The sequence below is a fragment of the Ictalurus punctatus genome, chromosome 1 (genome assembly GCF_001660625.3).
Source record: "Ictalurus punctatus breed USDA103 chromosome 1, Coco_2.0, whole genome shotgun sequence".
Taxonomy (NCBI): domain Eukaryota; kingdom Metazoa; phylum Chordata; class Actinopteri; order Siluriformes; family Ictaluridae; genus Ictalurus; species Ictalurus punctatus.
Genome location: NC_030416.2, coordinates 24,204,628 through 24,230,215, shown reverse-complemented (window position 1 = coordinate 24,230,215; position 25,588 = coordinate 24,204,628). Strand labels below are relative to the sequence as shown.

General features: G+C 41.0%; 1 protein-coding gene across 2 annotated transcripts in view; it reads right to left on the bottom strand.

Annotated features, from left to right (window-relative positions):
* Positions 1–25,588, bottom strand: part of rspo2 (R-spondin 2) — a 55,741-nt gene that overhangs the window by 26,962 nt on the left and 3,191 nt on the right. For both annotated transcript variants that reach the window (XM_053683078.1, XM_017476937.3), the window contains exon 2: positions 3,405–3,590. In XM_053683078.1, coding sequence (XP_053539053.1) covers positions 3,405–3,590 — 186 coding nt within the window. The remainder of the gene's footprint in view (positions 1–3,404; positions 3,591–25,588) is intronic.

Genomic DNA, 25,588 nt, shown 5'->3' with positions numbered 1-25,588 from the left:
TTTCATTTCACTGAGTTTTGCAACTCACTTCTCAAACTACAGTATATTTGGGAACAGGATATTTGTATGTTCTGCTTTTTTTTTTAGCTTTCAAAGATTTAACACAAACCTTGTGAATGGTTTTATTTATCCAGAGTACCTCCACACCTAACCCGATATGTTACCAGATGGCTGCCTGTCCAAATCAGTATGTTTTTCTGCAAAACAGAAACCCTGACTCTCCTCTATGGGAATCCTCATGGACTGCAATCCAAGTTACATGCATTTCATCGCAACGCAACACTTTGTTGTTAGGCATTTGAAGCACCACTGTTTGTACTGGTTTTAATAATTCATCATTTTGGACGTTTTATGACTTGCAGTGAAAATGGAGTGTCGTAAAATCACAATGATGCTGAAAATTATTACATTATTCATTGTGCATTGCCCTCTCATGTGCCTCTGTCTTGCAGCACTACACCTATAATGAAAGATCAGTTGGACTAACCTACTGAGCTGCTAAGTGTCTTAGTGACAGCTGCTAAAGTTATTGCTGTTATCGGATTCTCCAGTAACTCCAGTTAAAATCTAATTTCCAGTATAACTGTCTCAGCTGTGAATGTGTGTGTGTGTGTGTGTGTGTGTGTGTGTGTGTATGACACTTAAAACATAGACAAAGAGTCATTTGGGAAGAAAAAGCAGAAAACGAGAGGGTGCAAGATCGATGAGAAAGAGGGATTCACTTGACATTGTTGTGGAAAAACTGACGGCACCTGCACAGTTTTGTGCTTCTGCAGAGCCGCTTTTTTCCACTTTTATCTTTTGCACTTCCTGTCCATCCAACTCTATTTTCACTCTTCCCTCTGGCCCATTTTCCCACGAGAGGAGAAAGAGGGTGGTGGTATGACCCATTTTTTCCTTTGTGGGTAAAGTGTGCACCTGTAGGTTAGGGTCAATGAGATGATGCTCACCAGAGAGCGTTTAGAGAGCGTGCAGTCTGGTAGATGTCTCAAAGCACCAACTGACCTTCTCGCCCCTGAGAAAGGCTCTCTGACAGAGTGTCAACCTGCCGCTCCATTGCCTTTGTTGTTTTTTTCCCCCCTCAAAGTCTGCAAAGCATTTTTCAAGGAGATAACATCACACGGACACACTTGAGTGTAATAACGTGCAGCTCTTTAAGTGAATTCAGAGCCGGCTTTTTCCCGTGTGCCGTTTCCCAACACGTAACTTTTTGCGCTAGTCTTAGTTAGAACATCCCATTATGCCTGACAGATAAGAACAGCTTAGCCAAAGACAAGACTGGATTATGACTGAAATTGGGATCACGGTGGGATCAAAGTAAGCTTTCTGTTGAGATCTAATAGTACGTGACTGTGAGGTTTTGTTCTGGGTGAAGATCTCCTCAAAGGGGAATGCAGATTAACTTGCCGTACATCAATCTGCTTTAAGATCAATATTCACAGATGATACAGATGGCTCAGAGGATCCAGGATTTTTACCGGTAGTTTATAACCAGAGATTTATCACAGTCCAACTTACCATCTATATTTCAGTGCTCACTAAATTTGGAGGGAAAAAAAAAATCTTGGTCTTGGGCAAGGAAGTGGCTTTTTTTTTTTTGCTGAGGTGTCTGCGGTGTGTCTACATTATTGGGCCTGGAGGTCCTGACATGGTCCTCTGAGGAGCTGTTTCAGCCACGTCTGTCAGAAGCTTGGCTCCCACAACCTACTAGGTTCGAGTTCCTTTCTGTTTTCACATGACAAACTCAGCCAACACCTCAGGCTTTTCACTAAACCTACAAAAGCCCTAGAGTTTCTCCAGCCAGATACAAATGTTAAAATAATGTTATGATGCTGGCCAGTGTTTGGGAAGGAGAGCGACATGTTTTGCTAATAGAACTTTTGCATTCTTTCAACAGATAAGCTTAAAATATTGCTATCCTCCATCACCATTGTTTTCAGATTGAATGCTTAATTCAAACAGCATGTTACTGAGGGTGTTCTCTATTTAGATTTAGGAAACAAACAAACAAAAATCTGCAATATGTTAACTAACAATATCTTAACAATATCTAACCCTTAAAAAATCTTAAGCTATGAGCATGTTCTACAAGCTTTAAGGTTTATGTACTGGCCATATGTCATTATAAAGGGTCAGGGGTCAACAATAGGTAGTATTTTATAGCATATACAATAGCATTTTGGTTCTTGTTGTATTGTAGCTCCTGAGCTGAGCTGCTCTGACAATCCCGTACAGTGGAAATATGGATAGGTAAAATATTATTATGCCTTCAACTTGCAATGACCCCACAGTGACAGGCAGCCAATCAGTTGAGAGAAAGAGTTATAATGTCTGTGTGTATATTTGACTGCTCTCTGTTTTAGCTAGATTATTATACAGCTCAGGGAGAACTAAATACACATATCATATACTAAATTACACAGATAGGACAGATTATTTAATAAAAATACACACCAGAAGCAACCAGACATAATATTTTTTGTTCTCAAAACTGTATTCTATCTAGCTAGAGTTAGTGGGCTATCTCTGTTAGACTCAAAAGGTATGCAGGGACATCTCAAATGCAAATAGTAGCACGTCGAGCAAGATTTGCTCGATCACCTGTATTTTATTCATATAATGCTTTTAAAATATCCAGAAATACTTGGGCTGTGTCCCAAACTGCATACACTACTGGTGTCACTAATATTTGGATGAATTCTTTTTGAATATGAGTTGGCTTGGCTGTGTGAAGATATACAATGCAGACAGTGATCCTCAATCAGCACTACAGGTTTGATAAATGTGATAAACAGTGGCTTAAGAGATTATTATAGTCATTTCATCAGCATGGCTTCACATATAACTCTACCACAACAGACTTGACAGGACAGCCTTTAACACAAGAGACAGGAAGTTTCAAAAGGAAGTTTGAATAAATCATATAACCACCAGACATGGATCTGTTATGAATGGTTATGGGAACATAGTGCTGTCATTCAGTTGTTTCCGTCTGTATATGTAACCAATCATATTTCACTTCCATTGATTCCACAGTGAACTTCATTGGATCCAGATGTCTTTATAGAGCACATGATGGGTCGGACGGGAGGCCAAAATCCAACCCTTTCATTTTGCAATTCTAATGCAAAGATTTACAAAGATTGTGCGTATAAAGTCATTGATATTGATAATTTCTCAAACAGCCTTTGTGAAACAAATAAAATGACACCTATTGAAGTGGAACGACTGCTTATGGAGCTTAACTACTCTAAACACATTTGGTTCCCATCCAACTTGCCTCACTCTAAAAGATCATTCCTACATCTGTCTCTATATGCATACTACAGGTGTATTTGTGTGTGGGTGGGTGTGTATGTGTCTATGCTATGCACATGCAATACTAATAGGTTAAAGGGTCTTACTTGAGCACATGTTGATCTCCGGCCCACGGGTGCCGTAGTAGCCAGAGGGGCAGACGTGGAGACACTCGCCGTACTGCCTCATCCTCTCCCTCCTCAGGAAAAGGAAGAGCTTGGGCTGGCACGTCATACACCCATTGTCCTTCGAACAAACTGAGCAGCCTTTGCAGATTGGGTAAACATAGCTAGCTGGAACACAAGACAGAACAAAAACATAGGTTTTACTGAACAGTACTGATCTGCTGCTGATCTCGACATTAACAACGCAACATCTATACACTATTTTTCTTAAGAATGACAACAAAACAGCAAAGGATACTGAATTGCTGTCATAATTGATCTGTGCACTACTGTATTTCATTTAAAAAAAAAATCTGACTGAAACAAGGCATTCATGTAAACTTTTGCTGCCCTCATCATATTTACAGTAAAAACCACTGTGAATGTGAACATTACTCTGATTTGGTTCTGAGCTTAACTTCTGAACGCAGTGTAGGGAAAGCCAAAACAGTGGTGACTACACGCCAGATTTCGAAGACAAAGGAGCCAGTAATAACTAGACTGTTCCTCCTACTGTAACTACTTAGTGTCCAGTTTACAGGAAAATGTCCTCGGGTGCACACAATAGCTGCAAACAAGAGACAGCACTATTGATTGAAGCCAAGTTTTAAATATCACGTGCAGAGATAGAGTAACAGTCCTAACTGTATGACCTACAACAATGCTGTAGAACATATCGTGCTGTGGGAGAGTGAGCAGAATGAGGTCCTGTCCTGTGCTATATGCCTAAGCAATTTTTGAGTAAATTTGTAGAAAATGTGTGCGTGGATAGTGTTAATACCCATATGATGACTGGTGGAAACCTCAGAGGTATTCAGAGAAATAGAATGTGTATTTACTAGGAAAAACCTTCTCTTCTTTTTTCAAAGCTGGTTAGTAAAATTTGCTGTCAGAATTATTCACCTGATGTTGATTTTATATATGTAAACCGATCAGCCATAACATTAAAACCACCTGCCTAATATTGTATAGGTCCCCCTTGTGCCACCAAAACAGCTCTGACCCATTGAGACCTGGACTCCACAAGACCTCTGAAGGGGTGCTGTGGTATGTGGCACCAACACGTTAGCAGCAGATCCTTTAAGTCCTGTAAGTTGTGAGGTGGGGCCTCCGTGGATCGGACTTGTTTGTCCAACACGTCCCACAGATGCTCGATCGGATTGAGATCTGGGGAATTTGGAGGCCAATTCAACACTTTGAACTCACCTTGAGCCAGGTTGCTCAAACCATTCCTGAACAAACTTTGCAGTGTGACAGAGTGCATTATCCTGCTGAAAGAGGCCACTGCCATTAGGGAATACCCTTGGCATTAAGATGTGTACTTGTTTAGGTAGGTGGTACGTGTCAAAGTAACATCCACATGAATGCCAGGACCGAAGGTTTCCCAGCAGAACGTTGCCCAGAGCATCACACTGCCTCTACCAGTTTGGCTTCTTCCCATAATGCATCCTGGTGCCAACTCTTCCCCAGTTAAGCAATGCACACGCACCCAGCTGTCCACATGATGTAAAAGAAAATCATGATTCATCAGACCAGGCCACCTTCTTACATTTCTCCATGGTCAAGTTCTGATGTTCACGTGCCTATGTAGGCGCTTTCACCGGTGAACAGGGGTCAGTATGGGCACTCCGACCGGTCTGCTACGCAGCCCCGTATGAAGCAAGCTGCAACGCACTTTTCTATCATAGCCAGCATTAACCCCTTCAGCAATTTGTGCTACAATAGCTCTTCTTTTGAATCAGACCAAAAGGGCTAGCCTTCGGTCCCCACGTGCATCAATGAGTCTGTCGCTGGTTCACCGGTTGTCCTTCCTTGGACCACTTTTGGTAGGTACTAAGCACTGCATACTAGGAACTAAGAGATGCTCTGACCCAGACATCTAGCCATCACAATTTATCAAAGTCACTGAGATCTTTACACTTGCCCATTTTTCCTGCTCCCACTGAAACGAGATAATCAAAGTTATTCACGTTGCCTGTCAGTGGTTTTAATGTTATGGCTGATCGGTGTGAATCCTTCTTTAATTTGACAATGATGAATGACAAACTTACTAAGTCATTTGGGGATTAAAAGTCGATATGACATTTATTTCAATTCAGTTCAATTTACTTATTCATAGACTCTTAATAAAGTCAATATTGATCTTAGTTAGAGTGTTTGTTCCTCCACAATGTATACAATCTGCATTCTTCTGCCATCTCCACCCCATATCTATTGCTTTGGCTTGGGAAAAAAATAGATTTATGCGAACAAAAATTCAACAGGAGGTCATGTAAAAATAATCCATACTATCAAACTATCAGCATGCCCTGCGGTTCTTTTCAGGCATGCAATGTATATACTGCACTTGATATGCAATGTAACTACTGCATCACATTCTGTCATTACACATCTTGTTAGAGTAAAACCAACATTTCAGTGTTTGCCTCCTGCAAAACTAAACCTAAATAAATTCCAGTCTGGAATTCCAGTTCTTGAATATGGCTGATACTGACATCAAAATAATTTTACAAAAGGTTATCTTCAGGTTATTTCAATGATGATAATGTCCTATACCAAATTTTTGTTTAGCTGGGTTTCATATTCCACGCTTACAATACGTGATAAGAAGGATAAATAGGTGCATTTTTATGCGACCACATTGCACATTCACAAAGACATATGGTATACAGTTTTGACGTGTTTACAGTAACCTGACATTTGTGCGCTCTCCTCCCCCACCAGCCTGCACCCTGATTACTATTGTAGCATGAAGAATTGAGGAAATTTGGACTGAAAGTATAAAAAGCAGACAGCCATTGGAGCATTCAATCAGTTAGGTAGTCAGTGGGTGGTATTGTAATCTGTTGCTTTCATTCCTCATCTTTTACCCATTTTAACTCCATCCACCCAGCAGCTCGGTCATCCATTTCAACAACACCTATTAGTAGTTAAGAAATAATTCATAGCTGTTTCAGAAACACTCACATAACGACACTTCCTTTAAATGCTTGACTGCTTTTAGCGTGACTTACCGACCTATGTGTTTGCTGGGTTTGTGCTTTGTGAGGATTTATTTTGCTTGCTGCATTGTGTAACATCCTATTTAGAATGTACAGTAGAGCCCATGCTCTCCACACACTTAGCTTTTACAAATGGAAAACTCGAAAGCAAGGGTTTCAGCTGATGGCTGAACAGATTAGCTTTCCCTACGATGAGATTTTGGAGCGAGGTCCTGCCTTTGCTCCGGTTCAAACCACAGGTATTTCAAATAGGAGGCTGAGATTCAGTGCATTTCAGACAAGGGTGTCCTCGAGGACCCAGGGCTTCCACATTTTATGGAAATCTTTTTCACCACCAATTGATTTATACCTGAGGATTTAACAACTATGGTCGGAGTCTCTTATCCCACCTAATATTTTCAACAGTTGCTCGAGGGGCTCACATTTAAGCTTTAAACCAGAAATTATAACTAGCTTCCAATATCACTTTCGAAGACATTCAGCACACGCAGTGACCTAGAGCGGAAATGGCTAAACGAGCCTGTATAGCACCTAATTCATACTGGACACTCAACCCAGATTCATGTTTAACTTGGGATAAATGGTGTAGTTTAAGTTGACTGGTTTTAGTGGCTGAAGCCTCCACTCATAAAGACATCAGCCTTCACCATTCAAACGCTATGCTGCATCCAAGATCTGAAAGCAACAATCTGTACTTTATATATAAACAGCTTCTCTGTCAATGATTTAAGTCACAGACGAATGCTAGCGATCAAAGTGCATTGGTTTCTAGAAACTCCAGGCTCTGTGTAAATTGCAGTGGATGAAGCTAATTTGGCTGTAAGGAGCTGCTATAGTAGAAAGCATGAGTGTATTTAGATTTTACATCTTTACATTTCTGAAAGTTATAGTCCAAGAATGATGGAAATCGTTTTTTTTTTTTTTTTTTTTTTAATCTCTCACACGTCCTGATTGAATGAAGTAAAGAATAAAACACAAAGGGGCATGATGTAATAGGAAAATAATCAAAACCAAGGTGCCATTTAAATGTATGAATTTTTTATATATTAAAGAAGAACTGTACATACTTTTCTATCCGTTTATAGTGATATTTAATGTTGTGGAATGCCTGCAAAACAAATTAATTCCTTTCATTACTTACATTATAACAGCTATAAACAATTGCTCCTTCATCAGCCTCCTTTTCTCTCTCTTGAAGTTAACAAGACGAAAATACATGTCATGTTACAGAGAAACCGCAAAGCCCTCCGTCATGAAGACTTTCCCGTGTCGGAAAACCTCTGACTGTTTTAAAGTACTGGCTAATTCCATAAATGCTAAATAAGCAGAATAATTCACGTCAACAACTATACACATTTTGAAAATCAGTGTATGTGAAGTCCCTGCTAAAATGTAAAAGAATGAGTGTATTAATATAAACCTGCAATTTGCCTTGCATCCATAACAAGTGCCTGCTCTTATAGAAAATGCATCTTTCTGACCAATCAGAATCAAGAACTCTTTCAAAATCCCTGCTAGAAACAATAAGCACTTCATTGAACATTGAAAAAGGCTGTGCTTTTAGAAAAGTTAAGACAAATACAGCTAACCATTTTGAATGTCACAATATTATAAAGGGAGACCAAAATGATCAAATCAGCCAAAACATCACCTCACTGCTTGTCAGCTTGGAAGGAGCCCATGACAGAAAAGACAAAGTGTCTGGACTAACTGATTAAAAGGTATATGTCTGGATATGTGTGGACAGAAAGACTGCAGATCGTTATTCTTTTGAAGATGTTATTTCATTCTTAGCCATGTTTTCATTTCTTTCCCATATTCACCCAATCTTTCTCTCTGGTTTTCAGAATTTATAACTTCTGTCACACAGGCAATACTTACTTTCCTGTCATAACTAACAATAGTGTGCCTTAACCCCGAAGCCATCACCGCACAGGAACACCAGGCTAAAACATTAATAAAGACATGCGGAGCAATGATTTCCGTCTGCCTGCTGCGACACGATGAGAAATGAAATCTAATTTGCAAGGGAGTCAAATTTCCTTCCAAATTAATTCTATATTACTGTCACTCTGCCCAGCTGCAGTGGTCATAATGTGGTTCCTTCAGGTAAGGTTTTCTCCTTCGGCCATGCAAATCGAGAGCCCATAGCACGAGGCATGACGCCATATTTGGCCTGCGCTGCACTCATTCAGCCAGAGGAGGCTGGTTTTGAACTGCGACCAAGAGCAATTAGGGCACAAATGAGAGCCAGCTGAATAGTGCTCCGTTTCAGGTACATTTAACGAATGCTCAACAACCGTGACGGCTGTACGCCCAAGAAGATCTCCTATATTATCTCTCGCGCTCTTTCTATCTCTATCAGAGACACACATACAGACATGATCCTCCAACACCATGCTACCACACACTCCACCTCTCACTGTTCAGTGTACACATCGTAGTGTACAATGAGTCATTAAAAACTTCTGCACTTTTCCTATAAACATAAAAAACACTGCAACTTTGATTGCGAGCTTTGATTGCTCACCCTAGAAAGAAAGTTACCCACATCACTAAGGGTAATTTTCTGTTCATCCAATTAGTGAGAGTTGTGAAAAAGACAGATGTGTGGCATCATTAGTGTAAGCTGCTAAAGAACAACCGAGTCCCCCACCACTACTACAACCACCTCGAGTATCCTACTTGGTCTGCAGTGTTTTACTAAGAACCTTATCTATATTAGATTCATGCAGGTTTCAAGACCTACTTTTTTAATGAATAAATTGGTCTAAGTATCAATTCCAGAAAGGTTTTTCTACCAAGGAATACAAATCACTAATAATATTTTAACTGAAGTTATCAGATGGATGTATGCATGAAGAACTAACCTACAAATGTGCACCTGTTGATAAACACACACACACACACACACACACACACACACACACACACACACACACACACACAAACAAACTGAGTAACCTTTCAATCATGCAAAGCAATATTTTCGACATAAACAGCCAGAGCTCTGGGTAAACCTCAGCCCTCAGAAGCTAAACCCAAGCCTTCTCATGAGGTCTCTGTTCTGTGGTGAAAATGAAGTTTGCCAGCAGAACCATGCACTTGCAATGTAATGTCCTTAAAGTCCTCGGGTAATGCACTCCTAAAAAGCAAGACTATTAAAACTATAGTGTACCACAGGAGAAACACACTTTAGTTTCTCTGACTTTGAGAGCTATCAAAGTTCACAGAATCCTTGCTAAGTGTCTAGAGCAAAACACAGACAGATGTATGAGGCTGCCAAAATTTCTAGCCACTTGTCCTGGAAATTGGGAGTCATGTCCTTGCAATAAAGCTTTCAGAAGGTTCACAAAGTCTACACCGGCCCACTGACGACTACCCACTGTGCCACACTGTTAAGGAAAGTACGTTGAAAACGACATTAAACCACCTACATGACTATATATATATATATATATATATATATATATATATATATATATATATATATATATATATATATACATATACATACATACATACATACATATATATAACAAAAATAGGGGGGCGGACTACTCATGTTTAAGGGGATATGGTACTTTTTGTTCCAGAAATGCATTTCTGTTTCAGTTTATCAGCAAATATGTTGGCCCTCATTTTAAAGTACTTTACAGCTGGAAATGTTCGGGATTTGGAGACTCAGGTCTTTTTTTTCCCCAAGTTTACTTTAACAGTTCGCACTGTATGCACATGTTTACAATTTAGAGCAATCTCAGCACTTATAATGCTTTAACAGCATGTGCCTGAATAAATGCTTTTCATTTTGCCATATTATTAGCTTAACTGGAGAAGTTCCTGTGCTGCAGGCTTAGCATGCATGCCAGACATTGGTTAAATTTGTAGATCGAATCTCCGTGCTTAAACGGTCGGGAGTCGGGAGCTGGCAGTAATACCGTGCAGTCTTCAGTAAGAGATAAAGTGGAGGGTCTGCCTCAAAACACTGTCCCTGGTACTTGGTCTTAATGAATTCGCATCTTTATATTATTGTATATAATCCGGTGTCACCCAGATGAGGATGGGTTCCCTTTTGAGTCTGGTTCCTCTCAAGGGTTCCTCAGGGGGTGGCTGTGGCTGTGGCTTGGGCTCAGGTGGTGGCGCGGGTTGTCGACTAATTGTATGGTTGGCGGTTCGATTCCCGGCCCACGTGACTCCACATGCCAAAGTGTCCTTTGGCAAGACACTGAACCCCAAGTTGCTCCTGATGGCAAGTTAGCACCTTGCATGGCAGCTCTGCTACTATTGGTGTGAATGGGAACCAGTTTAAAACACTTTTAAAAAAAGTGCTATATAAGTGCAGACCATTTACCGTTCTTCCTCATATCATCTAAGGGAGTTTTTCCTTGCCTCTGGCTTGCTCGTTAGGGATAAATTTATATCTGGAATTTATATATTTCTGTAAAGCTTCTTTGTGACAATGTCCACTGTTAAAAGTGCTATACAAATAAGTGCTATACAAATAAAATTGAACTGAATCTCTCATGTACAGCCACCCTTCTAGTTGCAGTAGATATGTTGAAAACTGGTCACTAGAAAACAATGAATAGTGCCAAGCAGTACAACCACAAACCAGCAGATTTTCTCAATTAGCACCTGATGTCCTGAGGCTCATTATGTTATGACCATTAACTCATCCAAAAGCAACAAAAAACACAGAAGGTCAGACCGTGCTTTCAGGTATGTACCAAAACAGCAGTGGGGCGGGCTGCCTGATCTCTGCTTATTCTCATCAGACACGCAAGACACACCAAAATGATGCACACAGGTGCTCAGACCATCCTGGAACAGCAGGCAGTGCAATCAACAATTCGTCACAAGAGCCGTTCTCTCTGGTGGAGCGTGCCCAAGCACACACTAACATGTGTTTTAGGTTTCTCTCTTTTAGTAGAAAATTCAGACTTTTCCCAACTTCTGGAATACCCCACAGAGCAGTACGATCATGTTGTCCTCACTAAATCAAAGAGCTAAAGATGAAGGCAATGATGTGAAGGGAATACGAGCATGGTAGAGAGTAACATCTTTTGCTTCTCTACATTTTAAAAGCAAATAGATTTTTTTTTAACTGTAATTTAATGTAATTTCCTACGACACATTTATTACTTCAATATTTCATTCCATAGTGGTGGGAATTGGCAAATGACCAAATCGGGAGAAAATGGAGTAAAAGGGTATGTCTCAATCAAAAATAGTCAGGGCACTACTCTTTCTCAAAAGTAGTCAGGGCACTGATCAGGGTGTCGGCTGTTTTAAGGACTGTCTCAATCGCAAAAATCCTTCCGGTGCACTGGAACGTTTGCTCCCTAAACGCCAGAGTCCGTCTACAAATGTAAGTAGCTTGTTATCGTAGATGTAGCTCTCAAATGATTACTCACGTCAGCGATTTTTCAATTCATTTGCCGTTCTATATACGGTTTGTTTGACTCTAACGACTTGTTTAATGATTGTTTTTAAAACAATCCACTAGCTAGTGCACAATCCTGCTTGAAGTACCATAGCAGAAATGCGATAATAAATTTAAAAAATGACACATGAAACTTAAATATTTGTAAGTTTTTAATTTTTGGTGCATTTTTACAACGTGATTATGTGGTCATGTCGCCACAAAACTGATTTATCGGTGCCCCAAAGTGCAGTGAGCCAGGGTCCTTACCAGTGCCCGAACTCATGTACACGATACACTGATTCACGACCCAAGGAGCTGAACGAGACGCCCACAAAATTTCCACAAAATTTCCACAAAAAAGGAGATGATCATTTACAAAGGAAACATCACTATCTTTTTACTTTATCAGAGAAAACTTTATCATCAATAATGACTATGGAAAGAAAGTTGTTAAATCGGTTATTAGTTATTACTTATTCTGAGATAAGGTTAAGATCATGCAATCTGCGATCAGTTAACGACCAACGCATTTGCAGTGTATACTCAGCGTGGCTCAAGGTCCCTTTCCAGAACCTTCACACTAACTGTTCCTCCTTCCAACCTCAATCCAGAGAGAAAATTATTTCACTATCTTCAAAAAACAGCTAAAGACCCACCTCTTCTGTGAATACTTAACTAACCCCTAAAACGCCAACAACACATTATCCTTCCAAAAAAAATTGTTAAAAATAAAATAGAATAAAATAACTTATTCTGGCTCTTACACCTCTACTCTGCGCACTTTGCTTCTCTAGAACTCAATTATAAATCTTGTATAGTAGCACTACTTGTATTGTTCTCCTCTTGATATATCACTTTGCTTGTATTTCCTCATTAATAAAAATCGCTTTGGATAAAAACATCTGCTAAAAGAATAAATGTAAATGTAAGTAACATTAAAGAAATAACTGTAGTGTTAATAATTAAATGGATTCTCGTATATTTTAAAAAGCACTTTTGATTAAATGTAAACATGAACATGCACAACAACATGGAAAGATCTGCTTTTTCTCTATTTTACGTCTACTTAAGAAGTTTTCTCGTGGTTTGTTATGGTTTCCTTTAGCATTCTCTATTCGTTTCTTTTATTCAACTAAAACATGTGGTTGATTTATACAACAATGGCAGAGATTTAAAAAAAAAAAAAAAAAAAAAGATTAAGGGGAAAAGAAATATAATGCAAAGAAAAGATCAGGGACAAATGACAGCGAAAGAGGGCAAGAGAAATAGAGGAAGAGAAGAGAGTTGGGTAAAATGGGTGGGAAGTGGAATGGATCTAATTAGCACACCTGGTGGTAATTTGTCACACATAAATCTCACACCTAATTTTCACACCTGTAGCTGGATGCACTCCCTCACATGTGCTATTCTTCAGGAATTGGCTTTGTGCTCCCTGCTCTGAGAGGTGCAGTTACCACAGCCTCAGATCAATGAAACTCCCTCCAATTTTAGCACCCAATGTCGGAAACCTCCTGTCTGCTATTTCTGCACATACCTCTGCACCCACATGATCAAATAATACTCTAACCCACACATCAACACCCAAAACCTCACACAAACAGGGATTTCTGGCCCCTGAAGGCTTTCACATACACACAGATGAAGCAGACGCATAGCTGAGGTGTAAAGATTTCAGGTTTGACCCTCGCTGAAATATCATATGACAGTTTCAAATGTGTATTCAAGGGCAGTTTACATAACACACATACAGCACAGATGATTATATATACACGTGTCACATATAATTCCACAATTGCACTATACTGATATTCATGAAAGGTCAACAGTGACTATGTTTACATGCACGTCAAATTTGGTTTAAGGTCTATATTCAGGTTGCAGCCATATTCTGAATACGTTTGTTTGCACAAAGGCAACAAAATATTCATGTATACATGGTTGTTGAGTTGCCATCCCTAAATTCCTAGCCTATTGCTGAGCATCTGTTAGCACCCACAATTCCTTGCAGATCTCTCCTTTATTTCAAATTTCCTATTACAACAGGTGTACTTATTCCACAGGTGGGACTCATCTTAATCTGAATCGGGCAATCGGATTGCGGAGTCTACGTTGCCAAATTCAGATTAATATCGGAATACTGATGTGCAGGTAAACCTTGTCAACGTTATCATTATGATTCCCATATTCAACCACAACAGATGTCAAATGAACACACTCCTTACTTGGTTTCAGCATATTTTATAGCCTACTGGCTGCTCTGGTGAAAAACAGGATTAACCAATCAGGATTACGTACTTTCCAGTTTCTGTTTGAAAGCCAGCTAGTTACACTCTAAGTATAACGATATCAAGTTAACAGCAGGATGAAATATTGGAGGATGAGAGAAAAAAGAGTAGGCAGCTTTGGCTTGTAAGGTAAGCTGTCACTTTCCCCCAGTCACTAGCATTTTCGGTAGAACTGGCAGTGGTGGTGTAGTGGTTAAAGGCTTTGGGTTACTCATCAGAAGGTCAGGAGTTCAAGCCCCAGCACTGCCAAGCTCCCACTGTTGGGCCCTTGGGCAAGGCTCTTAAATCTCAACTGCTCAGTTGTATAAAGGAGATAAATGTAAGTTGCTCTGGATAAGAGTGTCTGCCAAATGCTATAAAAATAAACTGTAATAAAGGTATTTTATTTCCTACACCTATTAACATTATTAATATACCATGATTGGGTGATGGTAGATTATGTCTTAAATAATTATATGAGAAATTCTGAATACCACCACCACCAATTCTGGTACTGTCCGCCATCCACCCAAATTGCACAAGAAAGCCACAGTTACTAATTTAATTGTACAGATCACCCAGTGATTTTAGTTAGCATATTTCCTCGTCCCCCTGAAATTCATTCCGGGCTATGCTACTGAGATGGACAGACACAAACTACACACCCATATGAATGAGCCCTTAAGCTTTTCATGTCACCTTTGCCATCATAGGGAATGCAAATACCAATACCTGGTTGTATATCATTAACTCTGTAATGAGACCCCCCTCTCCACCTCACACCATACCCTAGCTCAACCCCATGCACACAACCCAGATCAGAAAAAGGTCCACAGGGTCAAAAGTGTGGAACACCACAGGGGTGCGCACAGCGAGTCACGAACACACACTCACATATGGTCCTGGCCACTTGGAGAACACTTCAAAAGCCTGATGCCAAAGATGGGGACTCAAACATCAAATATCATCGCTAGAGATTCATGGCACCTTACTCGAGCTCCACAGCGAGCACAGAGGAACCACAGAGGTGATGACAAACAGAAGTCTTCAATTACACCTCGTGTTGTTAAGGAAACAGGATATTATCAATTTGAGATTATATCAGGCAAGCTATCTTGTGAATCTCTTCCATAACAGTAATATACAAAAGTCAAAGTCATTTGATCAAGTAAACTCAGCATGCTATAAAATAGAATAAAATAAATAATACATAAATAATAAATAATAAAATAAATCATAATAAAACACTGTAGGCTAAAATATTATAAAGAAAGTTGATACTGTCTCCAAACTCTCAGAGCTGAAACAAAGCATCTTAATTCAGCAGTGGGTCAGTGGGACTGGGAATGGGCGCAATGGGATCTGGCTTTTGTGGAAGAAGGAAAAAGTGGCACATTCTATTTTTAAACATTATCAACAAATCATTAATCCTATTCAAATGTACTGGCATTTAAATGCACAGACTTTAAATACAGACTTTAATACACGGAAAAAGACACACTATTAGAATCACATACATTTATAAATATAAAATTGGTTTCACTCTGCCCACATTTTACATTTTTTCCTACATTTTTTTGAATGTCCATGGAATCCATTTGCTGCTATTGTCAAGCAAATGTTTGATGCCGTACACAGCAGTGCTTCAACATCGCGCGTTCGCTGAGAGTGGGCTAATGGTTGAGAGGCAGGAATTTGGCCAATAGGTTCTGTAAGCTTTTTTTAATCGATCAATTGGTGTGTGAGAAGGCGGGAATTACAGAGATGGGTTAAAGCAATCCAAATAAACGCACACATGATGCAGTATTAGACCATAAGCACATCATAATGAAACTAAGGCTGAATGGAGGACGTATGGTCACCCTAACAAAAGGATTTCAGAGAACAATGTGTTCATTTCTACCAAATAAACTTTGTGCAGAATGCATTTGCACATGCATCAGGAGCTTGCTCGTGTGAGTCACGACTGCAAGAGGGAACCAGAACTATAACCAAACAGCTGTCTATATTATGTCAAAAGATTAATTTTTTTGCTTTTAAATGAATTTTTTTTTTTATCCTGATAGTATTCACATTTTTTACAAAACGTACCTGTAATCTGGTGACTTGTTTCCTGATTACGTAATGCCGTTACGTGTATTCTTTTACTCCCCGAGCCTGCTAATCGAATCACTACAGGAAGTTTACAAAACCTTGTGGATTTCCCAACTTACATCTCCACAGCACTATAAGAGATAACGCTGGTGAACACTGATAGAGTGTTTCAGAGAAAGGTTTTCAGAGAAATTCAGCAGTACAAGTTACTGCTGTCCAACAATGGTTCCAAAACTATAAGAAGACACAAAGAAAAAAAAAATCAAGCACTAACAGATGTCAGATATTTTCCTCTAAGAATGTAAGTGGTCGAGGGTAGACGTGATCCCATTCGTGAGCATCATAGTTCACTGCATTTCTGACTGCTTGCTCAAGTCTCATTGTCCTCAAACTGCATTTATCCCAGACAACCACACAGCAGTCTTGCCGAGAGCCTGAAAAAATGTGCTTGTGGAGTGGTTGCTCAAGGAAGCAAAGCTGTTATGCATAAGAATAGACAACGGCGCAAACATTGTGGCTGCTGTAAGGAGCTTAGGTTGGCTGTGGCTAAATTGCTTTGGCCATAACCTGCGTCCAGCGGTTACCAGCAGCGTTGCCAGTGAGAGTCAGCACCTAAGCCTGAGCTTCGGGTCTTTGCAAAAGCCTCGTCAGCACTTTCTCCCAAAGCTGGCTACAGAAGAGAAAGCCATACAGAGTGCAGGAGGAGATCCATATACTGAGGCACAGATTCATTCTGAATGTTTTTCTGATGTAAAGACGAGTTTAAGACAGTCTCTACCGTGTCAACAAGGGACAAGTGTGTAGGGGTGTGTGTGTGTGGGAGGTGTGTGTGTGGGGGGGTTTCCCCCATCACAAACACACCTTGTTGACATGGTCGATCCCTGAGAGATTACAGAGATAAACACTGTAGCTCTCATCCTCTTCACTCTTTCTTACCCAAACAGTATTGGATGAGTCCTGCTGCCTGCTTTCACACAGATAAACCTATTTCAGCATGAACCGCGCTCACAGGCGACGTTTGCTTGGTCTTAGTGGCTGTTATGTGTGGCCAGGCATTACCAAAGCCATCAGGGTGTAAACATGTAAACTACAAGCAACCTCTGCGTGTGCGCACCATTTCCTTGCCACCCCTGCCTGTGACAGCTGTTTACGCTAAATAAGACAGTCTGCTCCTGAGGCCTGGCTCTGCTCCAAATATAATAACACTGAGCTGAAGAAAAGTCAGCCAACATGTAATACAAGTGGATAACTGAGAGAGGAAAAAACAGGAATCTGAAAAATGTTGGTGGATATTTTTCTCCGCCCCACACGTTTACTTTACCATGCTCTTTACCGCAGACTGGTCCCTGCTGTGCAACCCAGTTACCAAGAGACAGAATGGAGAGATAAAGAGAGTGTCCAAATCCCCAAATTTATAAATGGACCACAACTAAGGCTGTCTGTGACAAACCATTTAGAAACAGAAGAATTCCCAATTCAAACTTTACTCAAATTAGGGGGAAATAAAGCAGCATATTGACAATCAAATAAAACATCCTAAATTACACAGGAGTGTTGCCGGCTCATAGCTCCAGAGTCCTTGGTTCGATCCTGAGCTTGGGTTACTTTCTGTGTGGAGTTTTTAATTCTCCTCTGGGTTCTCTGGTTTCCTCCCATGCCCAAAAACACGGCGGTGGGTGGATTGGCTATATTAAATTGCCCCTAGGTGTGCGATAGACTGGCGTCTCTTTCAGTGTGTATTCCTGCCCCTTGCCCAGTGTTGCCAGGATGTATCCAACGCAACCCTGACCGGTATAAAGAGGTTCCTGAAGATGGAAGAATGAATGAAATTACACAGGGAACGACATCAACGATATCAACCACGTCCACACCAATTCGATCCATATAACACCGGCACATCCTCCAGGGTTTCTACTCAGCCTAAGACAGCCTCATGAAACATTTTGGTGACAACTAATTGAGTGTTTTATATCCGTAGCCATAACAACGTCATAACCTGTCGCTACTGTGAGACAGTTTATTTTATTGACCAATTTAAAGCCCTGTCAAGGAAACATGGAATTCCTTTGCCTGCAGTGTGACTGGGCCTAAACAGACAAATAAACTGACAACAAGTACAGTGTTAACACTCCACTACCAATCAGAGAGTGTGTATCTCCAGTTAGTGACCCTTAAAGATCTCATCCATATGTGAGCAACATTCTTAATCTTCAGACAGTGTGTATGAGAGAGAGTACGAGAATGAATGAGAAGACAGGGAATAGAGAGAATGGAGAGACAATGAGCTCAGCACCACAACTCTCTAATGACTTCCATGCCTGGCTCTGATTGAAACCACACCAGTGCTTCTTAGTTCCACAGGCAGGGGCCAAGCCAGGCACTCTGCTATTCTTCTGCACTCCCCTTTTCTCGACTTTAGATGCATCCGTTTGGCCTAGCAGGGCTAAACAAGACCATTGCTACAAGAGATTAGGAAAGATCAAGGAGATGAGACGAGACCCCGAGTCCGTCCGCGTCCTCCGCACAACCACAACCACATGCCATGAGTTCCTCTATTTCAACTGACCAGCCCACGTCCAGCCCATAGCAAAGAAAAGGCGTGTTGAGTAAGGGTTTGATGTGGAGAGCGAGCATAATTAGAGGCCCCATAACATACAGAGGAACTGAGGAGGCCTGTCCATCTGTTGGGTAATGGAAGGCTGGGGAGAAGTGATGGAAGGATCATACTGCTCTGGTGTTGTTGAAGTGATTCGTACAGGCGTGTTTGTAAATATCAATCAGAATTGGAAACAAGTCCCACATGGCCAGGTCTCTGGCTGGTCGCTGAGGCTTGGGTTTTGGCGCAGCCTCACAGATCGATTAATCAGCGGTCACACTGCATGTGCATAATACCCACTTCTCAAAAAAAGCATGTTCATTGTAATACAAGAGGACATGGTCAAAGGGATTTGCTTCTGGTGGTCTTTATGTTTCCCTCCGCCTCCTCCGATTCTGAACAGGAAATTTACAACCCTCAATCTGCCAGTCTTGGAAGCACGGGTCAATGGATAAGAGCTTGAACAGCTCGTTATTATTCTTTCGTTGTGTCAAGAAGCTTTTTCTGCTCCTCGGTTAAGTCTAATCTCTTTCTCACAAATAACAAACTAGCTAGCTGGCTATGGTTAGATGTTCACCGAATCCTCCAGGAACATGTCACACCAGGACGCATATAATCGCCTAGTTTTGTCCCGCTCCGGAAAAGAAATGTGCAAGGCGAAAATCCGGTGTGAGCACTGCGTTAGGGTTGAGTATGACACAGCCTGCGCCAACACAGACACACTATGTAAGAGTTGTGGATTAGCCAAGAGGAGAACAAGTCAAGTTCCTCAAACTCAACAGGGGCACTTGGAAAGAGCAATTAAATCTTTGAACTGTCTCAAGCACTCAGCTGACACCCCATTAGCCAGTCATGGTTGCTGGCCTTGCAGCCCGGGTGTTAAGGAGGGTGTTGAGGATGTGGCATCTAGCTTGCGGGATGCTGGATGATCATAAAAGGTCAAGTACGGGCACGATTGAGAGGCAGAGAAGACTCGCTGATACGGAGAACTGATATATAAAAGTTATGTCAGCAGTTAAACTCACTGGCGCTCACATAACTGTCACATGGTTTTCTTTACTTCAGCATTTAGTTGAACTCCAAGGTAATAAACAAAAATGAAACACACTCTACAAATGAGGGAAAATCTAACTATTTGTCTCATGTGGCAATCCATGGCATGATGTAGCTCCCACAACTGCAAATGGCCTCATTACTTAAAGTACTAAGAAAACGCAATGAGCCTTTGGGATAGCAAAAGAAGTGCAGTGCAGTCTCATATGCCATATTGGTGAGTACTGTCTTTACCTTCCATGCCATTGTGTGACTCAAGCTGCTATTTTTAAATAAAAAAAATCCACTGCAAGGTTGTTTTATGCATGCTTTTTGGAAACAAGTCCCACATTCAGAGATTTTATTAGTCAGTAAACTAAAGGGTATTGTACCCAACTAGCCATATTACCATATTTAGTAGCTTTATAAGGAAGCATATTAAGGTATAATTGCTTTGGGAGACTAGCTATTGAGGGACTAACAAAGGTGAAAGCTAGAAAATCTCACTCGCTTATGGGACACTGGACCTTTTGTCTGCAGCTCCACAGTTTCCAATCACCATGAGGAAATATGGAGTGTATTACAAGAATTATATAATAAGTCCTTTTTATTTTAGTTCATTTCCGAAAATTAACTTTTACAGTGCGGTAAAATGTGGCCCGAAAGAAAACCATCTGTTTGGCATTTAGCATTGCCAGCACGAGGGATTCTCTAATGACAGTGATTGAGGAAGAAAGAGGGAATCTCCTTGTGTAGAGGGAACAAAACAAAATTGTGAAAAAGTAAAATTCTAATGTGGGTGCAAGGTGGCTTAGTGGTTAGCACGTTTAACTCACACCTCCACGGTTGGGGGTTCGATTCCTGCCATGGCCCAATGTGTATGGAGTTTGCATGTTCTCCCCGTGCTGTGGGGGTTTCCTCTGGGAACTCTGGCTTCCTCCCCCAGTCCAAAGACATGCATGGTAATCTGACTGTCCAACATGTGCATGTGATTGTGCCCTTTGATGGATTGGCACCCCGTCCAAGGTGTACCCCGACTTTTGCCCGATGCTCCCTGGGATAGGCTCCAGGTTCCCAGTGAAACAGTAGGATAAGCAGTATAGAAAATGGATGAATGGATGGATGCAATTCTAAACACATGAATGTTTTACCCACAAAGTGCTATGGCATGACAAATGGGTGGTGTGAAATGGTGTTGCTAAACGCACCCTTTTATTTGCATGAACTGAAAACATCTCCATTCTCCTTCTTAAATGAAGCAACAGCTCACAAAACAGACGTATGGGCTGTTGGTGGAGGAAACGCACCACCCCAAATCCAAATCAGGAGTCTATCGGTCTGGATAAATGAATTAACGCTAACTGGCGCTGTTGAGGAAAGGGCGTGTGGGTGTTTTTGTGGCAAATAAATATAAAGAGAACTCAAACCAGATTTGCCACAGAGGATCACATGGGGCTTGATGTATCTGTGTGATTGTGAGTTCATGCCAACGCCATTCCCTCTGAGAGAAACCCAGAGGGGTGCCATAGCACTGCTGCGCAGTGAGCTGCAGCACTCACTAACAGGCCAGCCGTCCCTACATGATACACGTCCACTGCCCTGACACTACGACCAAAGCCAATAACACATTGATTAAGGCTGTCAAATTATCATTAAACTAATAAACCAACTTAAACAGGAATGACAGGGCTTCATTAGTGCACAACTGCTCATGGATATTCTGCATCAGAGTGGTGCTGAAACACAATAAACTGCAGGAGCTTGATCTGAGTGAAAAACGAATCAGACCACAAACCTCCTGGTGATAGAGTAAGTGAAGACAGCAGAATCCCTCTCTTCTAAGTACTAGGGATATAGCAGTATACTCAACCTTTAAGTCATATTTAACTTGCATTTCCATCTCCAGTTAACGAATATCAGACAAAATCAGACCAAAAAAAAAAAAAAACGGGTAAACATTCCCATCAGTTCTGTGCTACCCTTGAACTTGAGGCTTAATCCCCCTCAGGTGACGGAGCTCAAATGAAGCCATCTCTAACTGATCTCCTCAAATATGCTCCCCCTCAACCTTTCACTCCGTGCGCCTCTCTCTCTTGCGGCCTTGCATGCCCCCCCTTCATCAAGGAGCACTTCTTCCTGTGTGCTGCATGAACCTACTCACATTCTCAAACCTCCACTCATTTTACATGAGCTTGGTAAAAACAATCACACCCTGTTGTAGGGGGACAATCTGAAAAGCAGTACACCTTCTACTGAACAAGCATGAGAACTGGTGTCCAAGAACCTGAGGGCCAGTGCAACAGAAAAAACAACCCTACTACTGGAAAGAGGGGCTATTGGACAGCAGGAGTCTGGGGACTCATACACATAAACTCGTTGACTCGATGAAGAACATCCATCTCCTGGATTAGGGAGGCACCACGTGAAAAGCTCTCGTTAAAAGACGTGCCATCTGCAGCTTTTTCACTTTTTCCGAATGGAGAGTGGCAAACACCGTTTTGAGAAAAAGCTCTTGGAGTGTTCTCTTTCGCTGTCAGGCACTTAATCAATGACTTACACTGCATGAACATACCAGAAGCCAACATTAACGTGTCCACCCATTGACCTGGGACCTTGTTTAAGATTTCCACAAACACAGCGCCACATTTAACAGCTCCTTTCTTTCAGGCCTTTCTGTGCATGTGAGGATTGAATCAACCGAACAAATGTAAACATAAGGAATTCTTTAACAGAATGTGTTTCCTGCTGACGCAAAAGGGAGTTATTAATTTCTCGCTTTTGTTTAAATCAGATCATTCATATGTGAGCAAAATATCAGTCAGCCTCTCAGTCAGCCTTTCAATGCCAGGCTCCGTCTGTTCTCTCTAGCACCTTCACATACTTCCATCTCAGTTCCAGCAGTCATGGATTTTGTGATGGTGTCTTGGTGTGGTACGGTTTCACTGTAGACCAGAACCAAATAAAAACATACACCATGCATGACAGAAAAACAAAAGCTGGTGGAAGTAAATGAAATCTCACCATACTGTATCTCTTGTTTGCTAAAAGAACAAGACACAATCTCTGTTACTATTTCGACAATTCTAGATGAAACACAGCTCAGGGACTATCCACCTTTTCATGGATTACAGACCACAGGATTTTCTGGTTGTGTTTTTTTGTTGTTGTTGTTATTATGGCATTTTGGCAGACACCCTTATCCAGAGTGACTTACATTTATCTCATTTATAAAACTGAGCAGTTGAGGGTTAAGGGCCTTGCCTAAGGACCCAACAGCAGTAGCTTGACAGTGCTAGGGCTTGAACTCTTGACCTTTTGATCAGTAACCCAGAGCCTTTAACCACTGGGCCACCATATGCTTCTATTAGTGCCATTATCAAGCACTTAATCAGACTTTTAATCAGAAGTAGCACTTTCTAAGCTTCACAAAGAGAGATAAAATGAGGCCAAAGTCATGGTAATGGTCTGAGACCCACAAGACACACATACACAGCAATCTGTTCTTTGACACACACACTTCCTGAGGTTGTAAGGTTCTACAGGCAATGATTAAAAATGTTTATTTATTATAAACATTTGAACATCTCCTGCTTTCAATCCATAAGAAACCAAAACCATATCAACAGATGAGAAGGTTAAAATGATGAAGCCGTCAAAACTTTTTCGCGTTAGGACTGAAAGTGAAAAACTGGTCCAACATCTCAAATCCACAACAATATGCCTACAGCGATGCTTAATGATCCCCTGCTTGTTCTCCAGAACAGGTTTAAACTCATGCAATTAAAATTTCATGAAAAAAATAATAACTTGCAGCGAAAACGACTAACTCTAACCCTACTTAACACCTGGCTCCTGTTTAGGGACACGTGAGGCTCCTCAGAACATTAATACATGTGTAATGACCAGAACATGTTTATGAACTTCAGTAAATTCTTACTGGGGTAAAACATATATATCAGCCTAGTAATATCAATACTACAGAGATTTTCTTTGTCAAAGGCATTTGGAATAAATTAATTAGCAACAAAGGAGTTAACAGCATCCCTTTTACAGATCTGCACGCCTGATTTCTCTCTTCCTCTAGGCTACGCTGGCACATAAGCCTTTTGGGGTTTTTTTATGTAGTCAGCAGGTGGCATCATTAGCCAGGGAATAAAATGAAAACTAATACCCTAGAGTCTAACAATGATATCATAGCAGCGCTTGCTCACCCCCCCCCCCCCCTCAACCCCCACCCCAACCCCCTCTGTCTGCTCTCTGTAGCATGCAGTGTAGGGGGTAAGGAGGTGTAAATTGGATGTTTCTTACTGTTGGTTTAGTTTTATTTGCACAGAATGAAAAAGATGTGTCGGGTTTGAGGCACAGGGAAAAATGGTGTGCGCTGCCGCACTACTTTTAATACTAATTCATTATGTTTGAAACATGCCAAATACTCACCAGAGCAGGGTTAATAAAAGCCAAGAATAAGAACAAAGCTAAGTGCACATCAAACACTGTAGATCCACATTGTACAGCACATGCTAATTAGGTGTATGGCTGATTCTTCAGGGAGCGTAATCGTAGCGCATGACTGGAGTCTCTGGAATGATTCAAATACCGCTGTACAACAGCAAGCCAGCGAATACTGAGTATAAAGCTGTCACAGGAACCCGCAGGGCAAGAAAAAGATTTGACTGTTTCGGAGTCTATTGAACCATGATTTCTCTCCCATGGTACTCGCAAAAAGCATGATAAACAAAACAAGGAAGCAAATTTAAAGCTTGGCTGACTGCCATGGCATTTCACGTGTCATTCCTGGCATCATGTATATCAGAATAACAGAACCTACTCCCTCTGATATGCCCCCAAATGCACTCAGATTGCATGGTTCAGGGGTCTCAGATACATATACAAGCGGCATAGCCACGTATGGATAATCCATCTCATACACACGCACACGTACACGTACACGCGCGCACACAAAATGAAAGTACACTATTATTTTCTTTGCACTGCAATCACTATTTCTCTCTTTGCCTCACATCCAAAATCCAAAAAAAAAAAACAGTTCACCTCAGCCAACTTTGATCCCATTAAGAAAATTATATCACGGAGTATCTGAGATCACACAAGTCTCATAGAAAAATAAGGGAGCAGAAGACGTGTGTGTGCCAGTACCCTGCAGTGATGGCCTGATTATTTGCAGATGGGTGCTGGGGAAGACTTGCAGCCGGAATAAAGGTCCCCCCTAGCATGCCATGCATATGATTACACCTAAGATCATGGATGTTATGACCCCCCCCCCCCCCCCCCCCCCCATATCTCCTTCCTTTTTTAGATTAGATATTTAAATGTGTTGCAACAGCACAATATGCAGCTCATTTACTTTCTCTCAAAAATAAAGTAAAATAAAATAAAATAAAAAGGTGACAGGACTTATGCAGAACTCTGTAAATCCACTCTTCCCTTAACTATAGAGGGTCATTTGGAGTATGCTGCTTATTTCTGTTTGCTGATAACGCCCGTAAACAGGCTACCTATGAACTGGCATCATAGTGAGGAAACTGAAATCACACAGCTAGTGTCCCATTTGAACTTAATCAGCTGTCAAGGCAGATATGACATTTATCAATCCGATGCTATGTTCAAACAAATACAGATCATTTGTAGGCTGATATTATTATCCATTACTTAAATGTATTCTTTTATGTTATTTCTTATCTGTTAACCAACAC